This window comes from Schistocerca americana, chromosome 1 (genome assembly GCF_021461395.2).
Source record: "Schistocerca americana isolate TAMUIC-IGC-003095 chromosome 1, iqSchAmer2.1, whole genome shotgun sequence".
Classification (NCBI taxonomy): domain Eukaryota; kingdom Metazoa; phylum Arthropoda; class Insecta; order Orthoptera; family Acrididae; genus Schistocerca; species Schistocerca americana.
The window spans coordinates 500,304,818-500,328,024 of NC_060119.1; the positions used below are offsets into that span (position 1 = coordinate 500,304,818).

General features: G+C 42.1%; 1 protein-coding gene across 1 annotated transcript; it reads left to right on the forward strand.

Annotated features, from left to right (window-relative positions):
- The first annotated feature begins 50 nt into the window (after positions 1 to 50).
- LOC124604512 (pleckstrin homology domain-containing family A member 3-like) lies at positions 51 to 22,902 on the forward strand. Its single transcript, XM_047136485.1, has 7 exons — positions 51 to 329; positions 401 to 517; positions 592 to 744; positions 3,582 to 3,706; positions 20,992 to 21,156; positions 22,359 to 22,405; positions 22,485 to 22,902. The coding sequence occupies exons 1-7, from the start codon at positions 290 to 292 to the stop codon at positions 22,492 to 22,494; spliced, it is 657 nt and encodes a 218-aa protein (XP_046992441.1). The 5' UTR covers positions 51 to 289; the 3' UTR covers positions 22,495 to 22,902.
- The last annotated feature ends 305 nt before the right edge of the window (positions 22,903 to 23,207 follow it).

Below are 23,207 nucleotides of genomic sequence, written 5' to 3' on the forward strand. Positions count from 1 at the left end.
CTAGATAATGTAGGAGGTCTACAAAGCAAGTTGCAGCTGCTGTTGTCACAACATACATACTTTGATCCGAGCTGTTGGTGATGCCGCCGTGTGAATGTCAAAGAAATACTTCGTTTGTTGACGTTGACGTTGTGGAAGACGCGAGCGGTGGAAGTGCGTGATAGTACATAATCGATGTGTGGAAGGAATTTTGACAGTAGGAGAACAAGACAGTCAGTTTGATGGTCTGATGAAAGGACGTACACTGAAACCTGAAAATTGTCAGTTATGACATCCTGCTGGATTTAATATGGAAGGAGTTCTTTGGAAGTGGACAAACTATTGGAGCGGTATGTTAGCTTTCAAAGATTGCTTTGTACAGCAGAAATATTAGGAAACTTTGATATATTAATTGTTACAGGATGGCAGACACGGTGGTTTATCTTGGATGATGGCGTGCTTGCATACTATAAATCTCAAGACGAAGTTAATCAAGGATGTAAGGGGTCAATGAAGGTGTCAGCGTGCGAAATAATAGGTAAGTTTAGTCTGTAAACATACACGACAGAATTATTATGTACGTAAGTTTAGAGATTACTGGTATTGTTGTAGTGAACCCCGTGGATAACACTCGCATGGATCTCGTCATACCAGGAGAACAGCATATCTACTTGAGAGCACCATCATCTCAAGAACGTCAACAGTGGCTTGTAGCATTAGGCAGCGCTAAGGCATGTGTCACAACTAGAAGCCGGAAGGATTCAGGTACTGGTTACAACTCCCTCTCTCGTTGTTGCCAGAGGACTGCTTAATTGTTACGTTGCATTATTTATTTAAATTGAACACAAGAGAAAAGGAGATACATCTACCATTCTTACACTATGAATTTGAAGAAAAAGTTACAATTTTACGTGTTTAAAAATTCTGGTGCACGATAAAAACAGTTCTTTGTAGTAATGTTTGCTCTTAAATGCTGTGTCTGAAGCATTTTTTATTTATTTACTTATTTTTTAGTGTATTGTAAAAATGTAACAATACAGTAAATTACACTTTTCTGACCTAGTGATGCTCTCAAAAACATTAGATGGCTATTTGAGTGTCCTCTGCCACTATTAACTGTATTCCTTGTTCTGTAAATGAAATAATCGCTATTTAAGGATATTGTTTCAAGGATAGACAAACGCTGAACACTTATTGCTGCAAGATCACCAGGCAAATGCCAGACTAGTGTCTTCAACAAGACTACAGCCAACCACTTGTCCTACCTTCACCTAAATGAATTTAATTTTCTATGTATTAAGCTGTTAAATGCTATATCATTTGGGGTCAAGGGAAGCATCTTATTCCATCCATTTGGTTTGACATGTGTTATAGGTGTGTTGAGTTGTGTGAACCAATATTTTTGAGTTGGGTCTTGTTTGTAGATGGTGTGTTATAGTATTTGCTGAAACACACTTGTGTTAGACAGTCATGTTTGAAGATGTTTGTGTTGTGGGCCATTTCCTTCTGTCAACCATATTCTAATTTACAGTCTGACATTTATAGCCTTATTGTATCAGGTGTTCATAAATGATCCCTACAACGTTGACAAGGGATGTCTCAGAAATGGGGTTGGAGAAAGGTATAGTTTGCAGCATAATGTTCACACATGAACACACACATACACCTAAAGTTTTAGTAGCTGTTTAACAGATCTCAGTGTGTGCACAATGTGTAGGAGACAAGATATCCAGGGTATTAGAGTTCCTCCCATGTCTGGCCAAGCAAGTTCTCACTGAGATATGGTAGAAAGTGTTCTTCACAAACACTCAAACAAACAAAAAATCTAGTGGGGTTATGTCTGGAGTCCTTCAAGGCCAGGAAATGGTTCCTCCTCTGCCAATCCAGCGACCTGAAAATGATGTCCAAAGCCTTGATACAGTTAGATGTCCAATGAGAAGGGGTACCATCCTGTTGTAGCATGTCAAGTTGCAGTTCTTCAAACTGTGAAAATGCAGATTATTCCAACAGGTCCAGATAAACACTCAAAAGTTGTCGACACCTCTGTAGAGAAAAACCATCTAACCTCAGTCGTGTAGCAGACCATTCGACACATTTACCTTTGGACTGTCACTCACAGTTTCCATGCTAAAACTGGGGTTCACAGGGCATCAGCTCCTCACATTTTTTTGGTTTACTTTCCCAGAAAGAAGAAACTAAGCTTCATCTGTGAAATCATCATTTCGTATAGTCCGGGTCATTGTTGATGTAACTCAGAAACTCCTTTGCAAATGATCTGCACTTTGGCCTGTCATCAGGTTGAAGCACATTCAGTAGCTGCTGCTCGTAGTATAAAGCTTCAGTCTCTTGTGTAGCACCCAGCGCACTGTGGTTGGAAGTAGCTGCAACAGTAAATACTCTTGATGGATTGAATTGGTTGGGCTCTGGATAAAAGCCTGTTGCACCCATTCTGCATTTGCATGTCATGCTGACACCCAGAACTTGTGCTGTTCATGATACTTCCTGGTTCATTGAATCTCATGTACCACTGTCAGATGGGCAGACTTGAAGGTGGGGTGCTTCTTTAATGTATCCAGAAGTGCTGCTAGAACTGGATGTCAAATTTGGTCTCTGTCAACCATTCTACAACCCATGTCTTCTCTTGAGTAGTGGCCATTTTTGTCAGTAACTAAGCTGATAAACAAAAAGTGAAGATCATTTGGAACACACTGCAGTTATCATTCATTTGACAATTTCATTAGCACAGTTGTAGTTTCAAGCATATATGTTCAAGTCATATTAAAGTTTGTAACAACTTTCTACTGTCACATACAAGCCTCTTGCACTTATTCCACATTTGCATCAGTATGCTCAGACTCCCTGAACTTGGATGTTTCACTGTTCAACTTGTTACCATTGAATTATAAAATAGCATATGAACATTAGTACTTCAAACTTTACCGCTAAGTATCCAAGATATTAAAATTTGCAGTTAGCAAGTAATATTAAAGTATTTAATGACAAAAGTAATTTGACTGCCTTTTCAATAATTAGTATTTCGGCAGCACATTGTGTGGGTGAAGCATATTTTTTTGTAATTGTTTGATTTGTCATTGTTGTTTCTGATGTTATTTAATTATTACAGATGTTATTTTGTGCACTTGTTACTGAATTTAGTTAGAAGTATTGCCGTATAGCCTCTGACTTGTTTGTTTGCTTTCCAGATTTATCTTTCATTTATTGTGCTCTGTAGTGGTCCAGTTTTGAGACATTCCTGTTTTTATATGAAACTCTCTTAGTACTCATACGTTTACTGTGTAGCTTCACTATAAACAGTGGAGTGTGGTAACTTGTCACCATTCAAGGAATCTTTTTTGATCAACTCTGGTCGATATTTCTGACTACTTAAATTTGCAAAAAATTAGGAAAGCATATAAACAATCAATGCCTGAAGACCATATGGCATGTTATAAGAAAATTTTTTCAGTAGAACTATATATTTTCATTTCATTAGCACTGCGGGTTGATTAAATTATGTATACTTTCTTGTTCCATAGCTTGTTCATTAACAGTTAAGGCCTTTTTGTTCATTCCACTGGCTTTATACAGTTTTAAAATTTCAGCTGATTCTAACCCTGATACCCTTAAGACAAAGAAGTCTGAGTTAAGATTGTACTGTGACCTGTTGATGCAGCAAGTCCATATGGTTAAAACAGCAGCCATGAAAGAGGGTGGACCAGAGGTGGAAGTAAGTACTAGATATTTTGACTGCAGTAGTTTGTTCAAAAGAAACATCTCTTCTAATGAGGGAAAAATTTGCAGCCATATGGTAATAAGTAGTCAGTTTTAACATGTGCCTCAACCATTACTTGGACAATAATTTAAACACCCATCAGTACAGCACACTACCTGCAAACTTCATGAATGATAACTGAATAGTAGCTACAGTTTCTGTTGGTTTGGCTCCATGTCCACTGAACAAAATTTCTGAGAAACCGGGTTATAGCACTTGCCGTGTTCTTGTCTGTGCATGAAAACGTATACCCCAGATTATGTACTTACCACCCTGTTTTCTTCATTTTTAAGTACATTATTTTCTTCAATGTTAAGTGCATTGGCTATCAAAATTTCTTTATTGTTCATGTGGATGGTTTCAGCAAGGGGGCACCCCTGGTGATTCAGCTATTTTCCTTGATAGGGGCTTTCAAAGTGCGCCTTCCAGAACAATTTATAAATTATGATGTGGAGTTATATGGCATTGTTACAGCACTGGAATAGATTCACAGGCATCACAATACAAGGTTTCTCATCTGTTCTGACTTGCTCAGTGCACTATAAGTGGTCCACCAAATGTATTTGGTAGATCCGTTGATCCAGCTCATCCATGACTCTTTAGAGGCTCCACCACTGGGGCACAGAGGTGAACTTTTGCTGGTACCTGAACATGTTAGATTCAGGAAAAGGACATAGCCAACAAAGCAGCCAAAGAAGCATGTCGGGTTGGTGTTTTTACATTGATCTGGCAGCCTCTTGCACACCGTCATTTATTATCTGACAAATGAATCGTCATGTCAGTGGTAAACTGAGTGGTTGGAGGTGGGAGAAAACAAACTCCAGTCACTCAAATTGACCACACAGTCATGGTGGACTTCTTGCCAAACTCACCAATGGAAAGAACTTCCTGCTAATGAGACAGCACATAGAACATAATCATTAACACACAGCTTCGTCCTCCAGCGGGAGGATTCACCACCCTGTCAAGTTTGTAATGTACCACTTTTCGTTCAGCATATTTTGGCATATGTCCATCTTATGTACTGATATTGAGGCAGACCTCGGTTTGGCTGGAGACCTGCCCACCATCCTTCCTGATACTGGCACCAGCGGGATGTGGAATCTGAAATTTTATGAACTGTCAGGTCTCATCCCATAAGTGCTGAGGAAGGGAGGCAGTTTTAAAAGCATTTTAAACTACTCCGTTCGTGGGGACAGTCTGAATCGCAGAATAAAAAAGTACACTTTAACAGAATTGTGGATAGAAATAAACCCAACATAGCTGAGGAAATACTAAATGAAATGTGTGTCTTTTGAAGAAAGAGATCTATACACACTAACAGTGGAGGTAATTTGCAACAATATATACGAGGGGTGTTCAATATATAATGTAACACTTTTTTATGAAAGCAGGTTGGTTTTTATTCAAGATTCCAGTACACCATATTATTCTCCACTCTTTTGGCTACAAAGCCCAATTTTTCAACGTAATCTCCATTCAATGCGACAGCATTACACCACCTTACTGAGAGGGTCTGTATGCCCATTGGTACCATGTCTTGCTGCATCAATAACCTCCTCATCATCATCATCATCATCATCATCCACATACTGCTTCTTGCAAAGTGTATCCTTCATTGGACCAAACATTTGGAAGTCGGAATGTGTGAGATCTGAGCTGTTGGTTGGATAGGAGAAAACAGTCCAGTGAAGTTTTGTAAACTGCTCTCAGGTGTCCAAACTCTTGTCATGGGGAAGGAGGTGTTCATTTACATTTTGTTGTGGCAAATGTGCTGAGGTCGTTTCTTCAAACTTCTGAGGTAGCACAATACACTTCAGAGTTGATCATTACACCATGAAGGAGAACCTCAAACAGAATAATGCCTTAAGAGTCCCAGAAGATCACCACCACGAGTTTACCAGCTGAGGATGTAGCACTGAACTACTACTTCGGAGGAGAGGTAGTGTGGCGCCACTCTATAGATGCTGTTTTGTTTCCAGTTCGAAGTGATGAACTCATTTGTCATCACCTGTAATGATGTTAGACAAAAAAATTGTCAGACTCGTAAAACATACAGGTGATCCTTTGTTATTTTTCAGTCTTTTATGAATCAGCTAGGAACCCAGCAGGCACACACTTCTGTGTACCCCAGCTGGTGGACTAGTGTCAGCACTACCAACAGAGATGTTCAGTTGTGCAATGAGGTGTTTGACTGTGATCTGTTGAGATTGCACACAGGATATCAGAGGTTTGCGTGATCTTGTTGCTATGATGACAGATGCCTCACCCAACGACACATCATGGTTAGTTTACTGCAGGTCTCCTTAGATGTTCTGTAAGTGCCTACCAAAATCTCAATGCTTGGGTTGTCCTTCAAAAGAAACTAAGTGACAGCTCTCTATTTAGAATGCATCTGCATTACAAACACCATTTTGAAGGGTACATATAGGAACTTCACGAAACTAAAGGGTCCTGAAGCGGGAATATTCCACAATATGTGTCAAAAAATTCTGCATTTTTTCAACCTAAATTAGCCAAGAAAAAAAAATGGGTTGCAATACTTCCTGAAATGCCATTCTCTATAATCACATGCAGCGCTCCTCACAAGGGAACATCCCCATCGTACCCCCCTCAGATTTAGCTATAAATTGACACAGTGGATAGGCCTTGAAAAACTGAACACAGATCAATCGAGAAAGCAGGAAGAAGTTGTGTGGAACTATGAAAAAATAAGCAAAATATACAAACTGAGTAGTCCATGTGCAAGATAGGCAATATCAAGGACAATGTGAGCTGAGGAGCGCCGTGGTTAGAGTTAGCAGCTGCAGAACGAGAAGTCCTTGGTTCGAGTCTTCCCTCGACTGAAAATTTTACTTTCTTTATTTTCGCAAAGTTACGATCTGTTCGTTCATTCATTGACGTCTCTGTTCACTGTAATAAGTTTAGTGTCTGTGTTTTGCGACCGCACCGCAAAACCGTGCGAAAGGACGTGCCTCTCCAATAGGAACCGAAAACATTTGATCGCAAGGTCATAGGTCAACCGATTCCTCCACAGGAAAACGCGTCTGATATATTCTATACGACACTGATGACAGCATGTGCGTCACATGACAGGGATATGTTGTCGACCCACCTAACTTGCACACTTGGTGAATGGGTAAAAAGATTCTTCTACCTTACCCGATTTAGGTTTTCTTGTGGATGTGATAATCACTCCCAAAAATGTGATGAAAACATAAGAGTTTGTCAGATAAACTGCAACAAATGAATGCAACAGTTTCACAGTCGCACAGTTTTCCCTGTGCTCTGTCAAATCATGTTTTTTTACGTTTTCAAATGTTTCTGTGTGTAGACCGTCAAATCCTGCATATGTCCAAGCAAATCTGAACATGGCCTGGAATTTTGGAGAGCGAAGTTGATTATGTGTGAGTGCCTGAACTTTGATAACTGTCTGAAGATAAAAAATTAAACTTTTCACTAGAGAGAAGACTTGAACCAAGGACCTCTCGTTCCGCAGCTTCTCACGCTAACCACGGCACCACGGCGCTCGTAAGCTCACACTTTCCTTGATGTTGCTTACCTTGTGCATAGACTACTCGGTTTGTATATTTTGCTTATTTTTTTCATAGTTCCACACAACTTCTTCCTGTTTTCTCAATTGATCTGTGTTCAGTTTTTCAAGGCCTGTCCCTGCGCCAACTTATAACTAAATCTGAGAGGGGTGTGACGGGGAGGTTCCCTTGTCAGAAACAGTACAAGCTAACTTAAAAAAGTTTGTATTATCAAGCAAAGTCCAGTCCAAGTCATGTCAGAGTCCTGTATATCAGAAAGTGTGTGCACCAGAACAGTACTGTAGCCAATAAGATAGCACTTGGTAACACGCACTCCACTACTCTCATCTTGTATCCATAGGCTGGTTTGTGTGTGTGTGTGTGTGTGTGTGTGTGTGTGTGTGTGTCTTTTCTGAAGAAGGCTTTAGCCAAGAGCTAAATGTGTAACAGTCGTGATCTTTATGCTGAGGAGGAATCTGTCATCTATCCTTTTCCTGATGTTGTTGATATTCCACTATTTGAACCAATCCCTTACGTTCCCAAAACTCACACACATGACTGCAGTCTCAGGCAGCTGAAACCACACTGTGACCAGCAGCACCAGTGCATGATGACTGGGTGGGGGTGAGGAGGAGGCAGGGGCAGGGAGGGGGACAGATAGTAGGGTAAGGGTGGTGGACAGTGAAGTACCTTATCTTTCTAGTCTCCCACCATCTCCCAAAGTCCCACCGTCCGGCCACAGTGGAGCGTTCCCTCATAACTCAGTACCACCCAGGACAGGAACAGCTGAATTACATTTTCTGTCAGGGTTTCGACTACCTCTCGTCATGCTCTGAAATGAGAAATGTCCTGCCCACTATCCTTCCCACCCCTCCCACAGTGGCATTCTACCATCCACCGAACCTACACATCCCCTGCTCCCAACCCTTTACCTCATGGCTCATATCCCTGTAATAGACCTAGATACAAGACCTGTCCCATGCATCCTCCCACCACCACTACCACCACCACCACCACCTACTCCAGTCTGGTCACAAACATCACCTATCCCATCAGCGGCAGGACTACCTCTGAAACCAGTCACGTGATCTAAAAGCTAACCTGCAACCACTGTGCTGCATTCTATGTGGATGTGAGAACCCACAAGTTGTATGCCCGCATGAATGGCAACCGACAAACTGTGACCAAGACAAGAAACAAGTGGACCACCTTGTTGCTGAGCATGCTGCCAAACATGACCTCCTTCATTTCGATGACTGCTTCACAACCTGTGCCATAAGGATCCTTCCCACCAACACCAACTTTTCTGAATTGTGCATGTGGGAACTTTCCCTGCAATACATCCTATGTTCCCATAACCCTCCTGGCCTCAACCTTCATTAGTCACTGTTCTCATCCATCCAGCCCCTTCCCTGTTCCCATTTCAGCACTACACAGCCCTCATTACACAATCGTATCAACTCTTTTTACTTCTCTCCTTTTCCGCAATGCCCCCTCCCTACCTCTCCCCTGCCCTTCCCTTCTCAAACCTGCAGCACGTCAATGTCCGCTCCCTCTACCCTACTACTCCTTCCCCTCCCTGCCCCAGCCTCCTCCTTATCCCCACCCAGTTGCCACTCCCATCATGCATTGGTGCTGTTACTCACAGTATGGCGCCCCCAGGGGCTCAGCATTCATTTGCTGGGTACGGGCTTGGCGACCCCGGGGTTCCTGAGCTGGGGACTGGTAAGCGCCGCCAGTCCCTTGTCACCGTAAGCTCTGAGCATACTTCAGCGACCACCGTGCGGCGTGGCAGTGGAACGTTGTGTGTCTCAGGGAATGGGGATCTTGGCTTGACCGCCTGGATCACGAGGATGGAATAAACCTCTATAAACAACCCCTCAATCTCAAGGTGTCCTGCGCGCTGATGAGATGCATGGCTGTTGAGGTGGAACAGTTGTTAGCGGGCAACCTCTGGGGAACCTGCCGCACCTCAGTTGTATAAGGCTTACCTAGGCACGCGGGGCTCTGTCTAGGTGGACTTCTAGTTCCCTAGCTGCTCGTGGGACCGAGATGGAACCCTCGAACTTTTATTCTTCTCCTGCCAGCGGAAAGGATGGACCGCTGGTGGGTTCTAACACCCAATTCAACAAGAGGGCTCATGTAGCCAGTCCTCCTGATTCAGTTACTAGTAACAGAATGCAAACTGCTTCGCAGAATGTGTTTCTCATAATTAAAACAAAGGAGGGGAGTTTTGATAAAGTTTCACCATTTTATATACAGAAAGGCTTAGAAGGCATTGCTGGCACCTTAAAATCTGTCAAGCACTTGCGAAATGGAACCTTGTTGGTTGAAACCTCTAGTTTCCAGCAAGTCCAGAACCTTCAGAAAGCACAATTTCTTGGGGAGTTTGCGATAGAGACTGAATTTCACAACACCTTGAACTACAGCAAGGGTGTTGTGACTTGCAGAGATCTCGTTGACATTCCCCAAGACGAATTGAAGGCTGAATGGTCCCGGGAAGGAATTGTCGACATGCAACACGTTATGAAACGGGTGGATGGTACTCTCATAAAGACCGACTCATTTATCCTTACATTTAACAGCACCAAATTGCCAGAGCATGTGAAGGCAGGTTTCCTACGTCTCAGTGTGTGGCCTTATTATCCCAACCCCATGCGGTGTTTTAAATGCCAACACTTTGGACACACTACTCTCGGCTGTAGAGGGGAAGCCACTTGTGGGAATTGTGGTAAAGCATCCCATGAGGGAGTTGGTTGCTCCTCTCCTCCCAAGTGTGTCAACTGCTCTGGGGATCACCCTGTGTGGAGTAGGGAATGCAGAGTTTTCCTTGAGGAATGGAAGATCCAGGAACTTAAAACCACAAAACACATCCCATATGGTGAGGCAAAGAAAATCTAAAAGTCCATGCAGCCGCCCACATTCGCTGCCTCCTTTTCATCCGTTTTGAAACAGCCAGTCTTGAAAACTGATGCCACTACACAAACGGAGGTTGCTACTGTCAGCACTAGCACCTGCATTTGTCAATGCACGTGTGCTGCTGCAGTTCCTGTGTAGCTTGCCGCTCCTCCCCGGCCTTCTGACCAGGCCATGGTAGCTGACATCTTGGACCTTCCTGCACCTTCCCGGGTCCAGTCTTGTGTACTGCCCAGCGCTGCTACACCTCTTACTGCTTCTGAGGATTTGGCTCCAGTGCCACCTCAGACCAAAAAACCTAAGCCAAAGGTAAAGACTCGCCCGCTGAAGGAGACTGAAGTTATACAGTCTGCTGATGTCGATCTTATTCTCTCTGACGTCTCTCTCGACTCCTCCTCAGAGGCGATGGAGGTTGATGTCAGACTGAGGCAATCTTCTCGCCCCAAAACTGAGCCTCCACCTGTTGTGGGCTCTCCTCCCCAACAGAAAGTGAGAATGAAGGTACTCGCACCCTGATAGATGGCTCCCATTATACAGTGGAACATGAATGGATTCCGGGCACATGTGGAGGAACTGAACCTCCTAGCACAGCAACGCCCCCTGTGCTTGTGTTTACAGGAAACGCATTTCAAACCATCTGATGCTCCTGTACTAAGGGGCTATACGTTATATCGCAAAGATGACCTGACTGGAGAAAGGGCCAAAGGCGGAGTTGCCGTGTTTGTCAATAATGACGACCACCACCCCTCTGCTCTCCCCCTGGATACTGACCTGCAAGCAGTTGCAGTTGAAATTCATTCACGTCGGCGACTTACCATTTGCTCCCTTTATATACCTCCTCTGGATGCAGTGAACTTAGAGGCTCTCACAAATCTTATCGCACAACTCCCCCGTCCATTTCTCCTCCTGGGCGACTTCAATGCCCATCATGTCCTGTGGGGCTCCATTTCTCTTTGCACTCGAGGTCGAGTTTTGGAGAGCCTCCTAACGTCTCAAGTGTTGTGCATCCTCAACATTGGTACTCCGACTCATTTCTCTGCTGCTACTGGGTCATTCTCAGCCATTGACCTATCTTTCTGCTCTCCAACCCTCACCGACTCTGTTCACTGGGAGGTCATTGACGACCTTCATTCCAGCGATCACTTCCCCATCCGCATTCATCTCCTGGATGGTGTATTGCTGGAGCAGAGGCCGCCATCTTGGATGATTGGCAAGGCTAACTGGCCACTGTTCAGTCAGTTGGCTGTGTTTGAACGCCACAACAGCGTACAGGAATGAGTGGATCACATCACATTTGTGATCCATCATGCTGCTGTCCTCTCCATACCACAGTCTTCTGGCCCTCTTAAGCGGTGCCTTGTGCCTTGGTGGACAGAAGAGTGCCATTCAGCCATCCGGGACAGGCGTGCAGCTCTTCGACGATTTAAATGCTGCCCAACAGCAGTCAATCTTACCGCCTTTCGAATCGCGAGAGCCAGGGCACGCCGTGTCATTAAGGAGAGCAAGAAAAGGTCATGACAGGAGTTCCTGGACTCCATCAACCGTTCCACTTGTTCCACAAAAGTGTGGGAAGCCATCCGGAGGATTTCCGGTCAACGCAGTCGTTTACCAATAGCTGCAGTCCTGAACCAGGGATGCCTCCAAACGACACCCAGAGCCATTGCTCAGATGCTGGCAGAGCATTTTGCACAACGTACTGCCACTGCAAATCAGGATCCAGCGTTTCGTCGCTACCGTGCAACCGTTGAGAGAGCAAACTTGGACTTCCGGTCGAACAGTTCTGAGGCCTACAACTCCCCTTTCTCCCTGTGGGAACTTGAATTGGCTGTTACTGAGACTTCTGATACTGCATCAGGTCACGACCGCATCCGGTACTCCATGCTTTGTCATCTGCCAGCGGCGTCAAAGGAAATCCTCCTTGAATGTTTTAATCTCATATGGCAGACAGGAGTGTTCCCCACCTCGTGGAGGGAGGCAATCCTCATCCCTCTCCTCAAACCAGGAAAGGACCGCACTTGTCCCAGTAGTTATCATGGTATCGCCTTGACGAGCTGTGTCGGAAAGACCCTGGAACGGATGGTTAACCAACGTCTGGTCTGGCTGTTAGAAACCAGGCAACTCCTTAGCCGCTCTCAGTGTGGATTCCGAAAATTTCGGTCCACGGTCGACAACCTGACCCTCCTAGAGGCGGCTATTCAGCAGGCTTTCCTCCGTCAGCATCACTGTATCGGTATCTTCTTTGATATCAGTAAGGCATATGATACTGCTTGGAGACACTGTATTCTTGCACAACTGCATCAGTGGGGCTTTCGTGGCCGCCTCCCTATTTTCATTCGGTCTTTACTGTCTCAGCGTTTTTTTCGGACCCGAGTTGATAACACACTGTCTGATCGCTTTGAGCAAGAGAACGGTGTCCCCCAGGGCAGTGTTTTAAACGTTACCCTCTTTGCCATAGCCATCAACACCATAATGTCTACAGTGAGGAGTCCAGTACAGTGCTCCTTATTTGTGGACGACTTTGCTGTTTTCTATTCCTCCTCCAGTGTTGCAACCGTGAGCCATCAGTTGCAGCTAACAGTGCGGCGGTTATAGGAGTGGGCTTCAAAGACGGGTTTTCGGTTTTCTGCCGATAAGTGTGTTTGTGTTCATTTTAATCGTTCTCGTCGTCTTTTTACTTTGCCTGCTTTGCATATGGGGGATACTGTCCTACATTTTAGAGACACAGTGCGGTTTCTGGGCCTAATTTTTGACTCCAGGTTGTCATGGCTGCCACACCTACGCGACTTGAAAGCCAGAACCCTGAAGGCACTGAACATCCTCAAGTGCCCCAGCCACAGGTCTTGGGGAGCGGACAGGGCGCGTCTCCTTCAGTTTTATCGAGCTTTTGTGCATTCACGGCTGGACTATGGGTGCACAGTGTATGGGTCAGCGAGGCCGTCTTATTTGCAGATCCTTGACACTGGCCACCATGCTGGGATTTGACGGGCCACGGGTGCTTATCGGACCAGTCCCATACCCAGCCTCTGTGCTGAGGCTGGGGAACCGCCACTTACCATCCGGCGGCAGCTCCTGTTGGTGCGCCAGGCTTGTAAGTTTCTTGCAGCTCCCACCTCGCCTGCTCACCATCTTGTTGCTCATCCACCTCTGGACCGCCTTTTTTCCCACCGTTCCCAGGCTACGTTGCCGTTTGGGATCCGAGTGCGACGTGTGCTAAAGTCCCTTGGTGTGGAGTCTGTTCAACCCCAAAGCCTGGGTTTTAACCGCCTGCCACCCTGGTTACTGAAGAGGCCCAGAGTGATTTTAAATTTATTGCAGTACACTCCTGCCATCATTTTTAATGCAGCATTTTTTGCCATTTTATCTGAGCACCACGACTATGTAGCAGTTTTTACGGATGGGTCAAAACAAGGGGATTCCGTTGGTTGCTCTGTTGTTTTTCCGGATCGTGTCCTCAAGGTCCGACTGCCTAAGACTTTTACTGTCTTCTATGCAGAATTGTCTGCGATCTTGCGGGCACTGGAGCAGATGAGACATTCTTCCTGTCTTAAATTTATTGTCTGTTCTGATTCACTAAGTGCCCTTCACTCATTGCAACGTTTGTATCCAGCAGATAAAATAGTCCAGACCATCCAGGATGCCCTCCTCCAACTACAGCGATTGGGGAAGGTGGTAGCTTTCTGCTGGGTTCCGGGGTATGTCGGCATTGCTGGGAATGAAAGGGCAGATCTCGCAGCCATGGAGGCGTGTCTCGATCCACAAGTATCTCGGTGTGCTATACCCCTGCACGCACTTACCTCGCTGTTGAGCTCACGAGTCATGCGTGAGTGGGAGGATGAGTGGCTGGAAGTAACTGACAATAAGCTCCGTATAGTCAAGCCCACAACGTGTGTGTGGTGTACTTCCTATCAGCTCCGTCGACGGGACGAGGTTCTCCTCACTCGGCTTCGGATAGGCCACAGCCCTATGACGCATGGCTTCCTGCTGCGGCGGGAGGACACTCCAATGTGTGGTGCTTGTGGCGTTCAGGTCACTGTGCGCCACGTTTTATTTGATTGTGTTTTATTTTCTGACCAGCGGGCCGCGGCTGACTTGCCAGCAGACCTGCCATCTCTTTTAGACAACACTCAGACGAATGTGGTTAAAGTTTTCAAGTTCTGTGCCACGTCAAATGTTTTTACAAAGATTTTAGGGAGAGGATCTTAATTTGCTGTGTGACAAGCCCGCCCATATTTTATGTAAGTGGCCAGCCAATGACAATTTCCCGTGGCATTCTTGTTGCTATGTTTTCCCTTTCCTTACGTTTTACTTTCTTATGTAGCATTTACCTTCTTTTCCTGCTTTCTTTGCATGTGTGCTTCAGTTTTATTAGGTCTGTCCACATTCGTTCCTTTTAATGTGTGTCAGGGCACTGATGACCTCGACGTTGAGCGCCCATAAGCCCTAACACACACACACACACACACACACACACACACACACACACACAGTGGTGTGTGTGTGTGTGTGTGTGTGTGTGTGTGTGTGTGTGTGTGTGTGTGCCATCTATTTTTTTTTTTTTTGACAAAGGCCTTACTGGCCAAAAGCTTTATTTGTGACAGTCTTTTGTTGTGCCTATCTACGACTCAGCATCTCCGCTATATGGTGAGTAGCAACTTTCCTTTTCATAATATTGTTACATTCCATCCCAGATTTTCCATTTTTTTAATTTAAGGATTATGATGAGGTGCTCAATAAAATATAGCCCATCCCCCACACCACGAATGCGAATGACATACAAATGTTTCTGGGTAAGGTCAAACCTAGCAGAACTTTCTTACTCTCTGACCCAGTTGCAGCACCTAGGTGCGCATTTTGAATGGTCACTTGGATGTCAACATGCTTTCAAGGCTTTAAAAGATTGCCTTAAGTGGGCACCATGTTTAATTATGTATACACCTGGTTTAAAAGACTGCCTTAAGTGGGCACCATGTTTAATTACGTATACCCCGGGTTTGCCTCTGGTAGTAGCAACCGAAGTATCCACCCCTGATGCTAGTGCAGTACTATCCCATTATTATTATTATTATTTCTTTCCTTTCTCAGGCGTTATGTCTGGTTAAAAATGGAAAGTGACGCGGACCTTGATCCAGCGTGACTTCATTTTAACTGTACGGTATATGTTACATTGCATTTAGGAACTTTCGGGTAATTGAACATGTATCAATAATTACAGATTTCTGTAGTTGTATATATAAGTTTGGATGTAGCTGTATTGCGTTGATGTACTAGTGGATATTGTGTGGTATGTCTCCTGTAGTTGATAGTATAATTGGTATAATGTCAACTTTATCCTGATGCCACATGTCCTTGACTTCCTCAGCCAGTTGGATGTATTTTTCAACTTTTTCTCCTGTTTTCTTCTGTATATTTGTTGTATTGGGTATGGATATTTCGATTAGTTGTGTTAATTTCTTCTTTTTGTTGGTGAGTATGATGTCAGGTTTGTTATGTAGTGGTGTTTTATCTGTTATAATGGTTCTGTTCCAATATAATTTGTATTCATCATTCTCCAGTACATTTTGTGGTGCATACTTGTATGTGGGAACATGTTGTTTTATTAGTTTATGTTGTATGGCAAGTTGTTGATGTATTATTTTTGCTACATTGTCATGTCTTCTGGTGTATTCTGTATTTGCTAGTATTGTACATCCGCTTTTGATGTGGTCTACTGTTTCTATTTGTTGTTTGCAAAGTCTGCATTTATCTGTTGTGGTATTGGGATCTTTAGTAATATGCTTGCTGTAATATCTGGTGTTTATTGTTTGATCCTGTATTGCAATCATGAATCCTTCCGTCTCACTGTATATATTGCCTTTTCTTAGCCATGTGTTGGATGCGTCTTGATCGATGTGTGGCCGTGTTAGATGATACGGGTACTTGCCATGTAGTGTTTTCTTTTTCCAATTTACTTTCTTCATATCTGTTGATGTTATGTGATCTAAAGGGTTGCAGAAGTGGTTATGAAATTGCAATGGTGTATCCGATGTATTTATATGAGTGACTGCTTTGTGTATTTTGCTAGTTTTTGCTCGTTCTATGAAGAATTTTCTTAAATTGTCTACCTGTCCATAATGTAGGTTTTTTAATGTTGATAAATCCCCTTCCTCCTTCCTTTCTGCTTAATGTGAATCTTTCTGTTGCTGAATGTATGTGATGTATTCTATATTTGTGGCATTGTGATCGTGTAAGTGTATTGAGTGCTTCTAGGTCTGTGTTACTCCATTTCAGTACTCCAAATGAGTAGGTCAATATTGGTATAGCATAAGTATTTATAGCTTTTGTCTTGTTTCTTGCTGTCAATTCTGTTTTCAGTATTTTTGTTAGTCTTTGTCCATATTTTTCTTTTAGTTCTTCTTTAATATTTGTATTATCTATTCCTATTTTTTGTCTGTATCCTAGATATTTATAGGCATCTGTTTTTCACATCGCTTCTATGCAGTCGCTGTGGTTATCCAATATGTAATCTTCTTGTTTAGTGTGTTTTCCCTTGACTATGCTATTTTTCTTACATTTGTCTGTTCCAAAAGCCATATTTATATCATTGCTGAATACTTCTGTTATCTTTAGTAATTGGTTGAGTTGTTGATTTGTTGCTGCCAGTAGTTTTAGATCATCCATGTATAGCAAATGTGTGTTTTTGTGTTGGTATGTTCCAGTAATATTGTATCCATAATTTGTATTATTTAGCATTTTGGATAGTGGGTTCAGAGCAAGGCAGAACCAGAAAGGACTTAATGAGGCTCCTTGGTATATTCCACGCTTAATGTGTACTGGCTGTGATGTGATATTATTTGAATTTGTTTGGATATTAAGTGTGGTTTTCCAATTTTCCATTACTATGTTTAGGAACTGTATCAATTTAGGATCTACTTTGTATATTTCCAATATTTGTAGTAACCATGGGTGGGGTACACTATCAAAAGTTTTTTGGTAATCATTGTATGCATAGTGTAGCAATCTTTGTTTAGTTTTAGCTTGATATGTCACCTCTGCATCTATTATCAGTTGCTCTTTACATCCTCGTGCTCCTTTGCGACAGCCTTTTTGCTCTTCATTTATAATTTTGTTCTGTATTGTATGTGTCATTAATTTCTGTGTAATGACTGAAGTTAATATTTTGTATATTGTTGGTAGGCATGTTCTGGGGGGAGATTATTATTATTATTATTACCATTATTATTATTATTATTATTATTATTATTACATCCATTGTAGAGTAGCAATATAACATGCAAACACAGACTTGCTGTCCCGATTCCCCATGGACTCTGACCTGGCCTTCGACCAACATCAATCAGTGTGCTTCCAGCTAGAATTAGATCTGTATTTGGACACTTTTACCTTTCCCTTAACATCACACCATGTAGTGGCTGCCACTCATAACTCAAAAGTTACGACCCTTATTCACTTTATACAAAGCGGGTGGTCTGACTCGCCTCCCGGGTGCAAATTTTGTCCCTATTGGCTACAACAGCATTAACCATACCTAAATCAATTGCTTCAGCAGCGAGTGCTGCACCTCCTGCACGTTCCCCATTAGAGCATGTTCTGCATGATAAGTTTGATACGACATAATGTGTTCTGGCCAAATGCTGGCTCTGACATCATGACCTGGGCCGCCAATGTTCCGCCTGTTAGGTACATCAACACTGCATCTCTCCAGCAGTACTCTCCCTGGCGAGATGATGCAGGACCATTCAAGCATATCCACTTAGAATTCACTGGCTCAGTTTTGATCTCCATGTGGTTGGTCATGATTTATTACTTTCCTTACTCCCTCCTTATGGTTCGCATGTCCAGGTCACTACTGCCACTATCACTGTGGTCTTGGAAACAAGTGTTTGCCCTTGAAGACAATCCATGCACTTTGGATTCTCATAATGGGGCAGTGTTAATCTACATCTACATACATACTCCACAAGCCATGGTATGGTATATGGCAAAGGGTATCTTGTACTACTAATAGTCATTTCCTTTCCTGTTCCACTCGCAAATGGAGTGAGGGAAAAATGATTGCCTAAGTGCCTCTGAACAAGCACTAACTTCTCTTATCTTCGTAGTACCTTAAAAAATTTTGTGTTCTGCCGTACGGCAGGTCTTGTCATGGGTGAAGCCTCATCAGAGAAGTCCACTGCATGAGCGTCTTGGGAAGTGATTCCAGTGGTGGTTTCCCGTTGCCTTCCATTGATGATGAAATGATAATGAGAACAACACAACATCCAGTCCCTGGGTGGAGAAATCTCCAACCCAGCTGGGAATCGAACCCGGGACCCTTGGCGTGACAGACTACCACGCTGACCACTCACCTATCGGGGACTTGTGCAAAAAGTATGTTGTCAGCAATAGACTCTTTCTGCAGTCTTATCTTCACGGTACTTATATGAAAACTGTTTGCACCAGCAGAATCTTTGTGCAGTCAGCTTCAAATGCTGGTCCTCTAAGTTTTCTCAGTAGTGTTTCAAGGAAAAAATATTGCCTTCCCTCCAGGGATTCCCGTGTGATTTCACGAAGAATATTTGCAAGTTGATAAAGCTTAATGGTAACAAGTTAAGCAGCATGTCTCTGAATTGCTTTGATGTCTTTCTTTAACCCAACGTGGTGGGGATGCCAAACATTTGAGCAGTACTCATGAATGGGTTGCACTAGTGATCTGTATGTGGTCTCATTTGTAAATGATCTTAACTTTCATAAAATACTCACAATAAACTGAAGTCAAGCTTTTGACTTCCTTACTTTTGTCCTTAGGTGCTCATTCCTTTTCATATCACTTCGCAATGTTATGTCAACATATTTGATCCAAGCGACTGTGTCAAGTAGCAAACTAATAACGCTGTATTTGTATATTATAGAATTGCTTTTCTTTTCATCTGCATTCATTAACACTTTTCTACATTTAGATTAAGCTGTCATCACACCAAATAGAAATTTTGTCCAAGTCATCCTGCATCCTCCTACATTCACTAAACAATGACACCTTGCCGTGCACCACAAAGAAGAGAAAAACCCTGCAGATTGCTGCCCAGTGTTTGTCAAATCATTTAAATAGGTAGAGAACAAGAAAGATCCTATCACACTTCCTTTGTCTCAGATAAACACTTGTTATCAAGTGCAAAGCATTGGGTTCCGTTATATAAGAAGTCTTCGAGCAACTCATACCTGGGAACCTAATCTGTACACTCACACCTTTGTTAACAGTCTGCAGCAGGGCACTGTGTTTCCCCAAGTCTATAAATATGTAATCTGTCTGTTGCCCTTCATTCATGGCTCACATGATTTTGTGTGAGAAAAGGGGAAGGTGAATTTCACATGAGTGATGCTTTCTAAATCTGCGCTGATTTGTGAACAGAAGTGCAGCTGAACTGAACAGATTTTACTAAGTGCTCTGTTCAGGAAAGAACTTATTCATTCGCATAAAAATTCTAAGAACTTCGTCGGTGGGATCTTTACTCCATTTCCTATGTGTCTGCAGATCTAGTAAGTCATTAATCTACTACGATAATCGGTTGCATTCATAACTACCATTGCATTTCCCTTGTCAGCGGGAAGAATGACAGTTATATTGTCATCATTCAAGTGTTTTATGGCATTCCTCTCATCGACAGTTAAATAACTTTTCATGAACAGTTAAACAACTTTTTGGAGACTTTGTTCAAGCTGATACTCTTACAGCTTTGTTCAAGCTGATACTCTTACAGCTTCTACACAGGATTCTTCGGCTGTAACCCTGTCCGCACTGGATGTCTGCTTCTACACTGGCTACTTTTCCACCCCTGGCAAGCACAAATCTCTTGCCATCAGATGGTGAAGTTTGAATAATTTGATAACCATGCAGGAAGTGGCTAAGTGGTAGTTCATCAGATTGGGTTGCAACTTATCAAATTTAAGAAGCAGGCATTTGTAGTATGGACACAGTTACAGCTAAAGAAATCCATGTAGAAGCTATAAGAGTATTGTTGCATGCAAAGCGTCCAGAAATTAATTTAACTATGAGTAAGAGGAATGCCATGTAACATCTGTATGGGTTTTTAATGTGAAACCCATTCAACTATGACATAATAGTGCGGGATATTTTATTAATTGTTACATTTCCAGACCATGAAAGTTTACATTTATCCATACACACTGTATGCACCTGAAGTTCCTCCCCATCCTTTGCTGCCATTTCACTATGGGGTAAATTTATTCACTATACGTTTGACCTGCCAATGATTAATAGACCCCTACCCTTTTCCGTTTCCCTCCCATTGACACAGGACATGCATGTTTCCCAGCAGATGAAGTGAGACTCACTGACTCAGCTTCAGTGGAAGCCACCGCCTCAAACTTATTGTGCACAGAGGCATTTAAGCAGTCATTCTTTCCACTCCCTGCACATAAAAGAAATGGGAAGAAACTGTAAGGTGCAGCGTGATGGGACATACCTACTGACATACACCTCATAGTGGTTTTCCGGTGTAATGTAACACATGTTATTCATTTTTAGAAATGGATTTTGCAGAAACTTCATCAGTTGAAGTGATTATTGACTGACTAAACATTACTCTGGTAATGTTGGCTTGGGTGTTAATCAATATTCAACAAGGTGAAAAATACTTAACTTTTAAGAACTGAGAACTAAAATTCATCCTACATGCCAGTGCAAACCATTATTGTGTGTACAATAATTATCTGGTTATGTTCATATAGTATTGCTTTATTTCTGTGTACAGGGTGGTATTCTACGTATTTATTGTTTTTCTTTACTGCTTATAGAAATTAGATGAAGCAACGAGTTTACTGGGAGCAACTTGTGATACGTTCATCAGAACGCTAGAAGACTGCATGAAACTCTCGAATGCAAATTTTACATATGAGCTTCCACATCAGCATTTGACTGACACTGCTCTTCCTCCTGTCTCCAACCAGACAAAAAGCAAGGTGTGTATGCTGTACTACTGTGTTTTAGAGCATTGTTTTTTTTCTTCCATTTCTGAAACTGGGTAACTCCACTATATTCAGAATTGATCAGCATATTATCAGTGTGTGGACAAGGATTTTGGTAGTCTGATATAAAGTATGTTATGCATCAGAAAAGAAAAGCTTCTCTCCAGAAACTTCCATAGACTCAGGATGCTTCCTTCATGTTAACCACAGCACCATCAATATATCATAGTTTACATCATAGGTGCAAGTGATCAGATCAACTCAAATCCATCATAGGTGCAAGTGATCAGATCAACTCAAATCGCTCCCTCTCTGAATTTACATTGAAGAATTCTCAACAGATTGACACTAATAACTTATCTTGGATGGTGAGTCGTCATTAGAAAAAAATGTTATGTCAGCTATCTCCCGACCTCCTCCCCAACAACACTAATTATGATGCAGTTCCTTAGGTATGTGCATAAGTAGGAGAACAAAAGTGTTGAAATCTAACAATGGAAATTGTTTTTGAAAATATAAGGATGTTACTGACCACATAGGAAAAAATCTGAATCACAGTAATCTACAAATCCCCCGGAAGATAGAGGATCACCTTATATTTATTGAATAAAGTAAATTGTTTGGCTTTTATTAAAACATTAATCGCAGACCTGGCCAGTGGACTCGGAATAAACTAAATGCATAATTGGAATAGTTCTGGAAAGGTACTGCCTTTCATGTAGTAAGTTCCATGTAACTTTATTGTGACCTGTTAGTGACAGTGTCATTTGGTATCCTATCAATTTAACACAAAGAAATTAGGCGCGGTAGTAATGAATGAATCCAGATACATAATATTAGTATTGTTAATCTGTTTTGAAATGTATAATTGAGGACATTGCATCTTTGGGAAACCACGGCCACTGTTAGTATAATGAAACGAAGAATGTCTAGGTTGCACACCCGTTTTTGATTTTGTGCACATATCATCTTCAGATCTAAAACTAGTGCTGCAACATGCAGTTTCTCTGGCAGGGTGAGGATGTCACAGTAGACCATTCACCATTATGTCCTTGCTCTGTTGGACAGCTTTTTACTGTAGGGTTTAAAACTGCTAGCTGAGGAAAGAGTTACTTACTTAAAAGTACATGCAAAGTAGCTTATTTTCATGGTATAATGCCTTTCTTGGAATATACAGAAGCATTAACCTGTTCCAGATCATAAAACCAGCCATGCCTGTCATTCGATCAAACTCCAGTGACAAGTAAGTCACCATTTCTTCGATCATATATTGTTTCAACCATTTACATTCACGCAGAAACTAACATATTTTTTTGTTGCAGAAAAGTGTAGCTGTTTGTCTACCAATATTTAGAGAATACTGTGGCTTTGAAAAAGACGTCCTAATCTTTTGAATGTATTTACTCAGGACTTGAAAAAATTTAAATATCAATTTATATGAAAATGTGCAACTGAAATGTCTTTCAGTGATGTAAATAAAGTTATGTTGTTATGTATAAGTTAGTTAAGGAACAATTTATATATTTTCATGTTGACAGATAGTTTACTGCAGCCTGTGTTTTCTTCAGTTCATGCAGTTTACATATTTTAATATATATAAAAAATAATTTATTTTCACATTGTAAGAAAGTGTTTTCCAAACTGAGATGCCAAAGTAGTCTACATTTTGGAATCTATTTACTGAATGGATCGCACTTATGTTTTTAATAAGAAATTTTACAATAAAGGCATTAAATTTGATTAGTGTGTGTGTTTAGATTCATGTACCCTATTTATACTCCTTAGTTTTGGTGTCTTTGTATATTCATAACCAGAAAAAGTAAATTTGACAACCATAAATTTCTACAGACTTATCATTAATTGGTAATAATTCAGTACTTTTCTTCTTTTAAACTGGCACTTATATTGGAAGCATCACTATTCACGTATTTGGTAAGTAAAGGGGAGTGTTTAACAGTTCTGGCAATTGTGTATTAGCAGAATCCTTTTATACAGTTTTCATAATATGCTTTGAAATTCCATTAACTTCTGTGTCAGCGGGACAT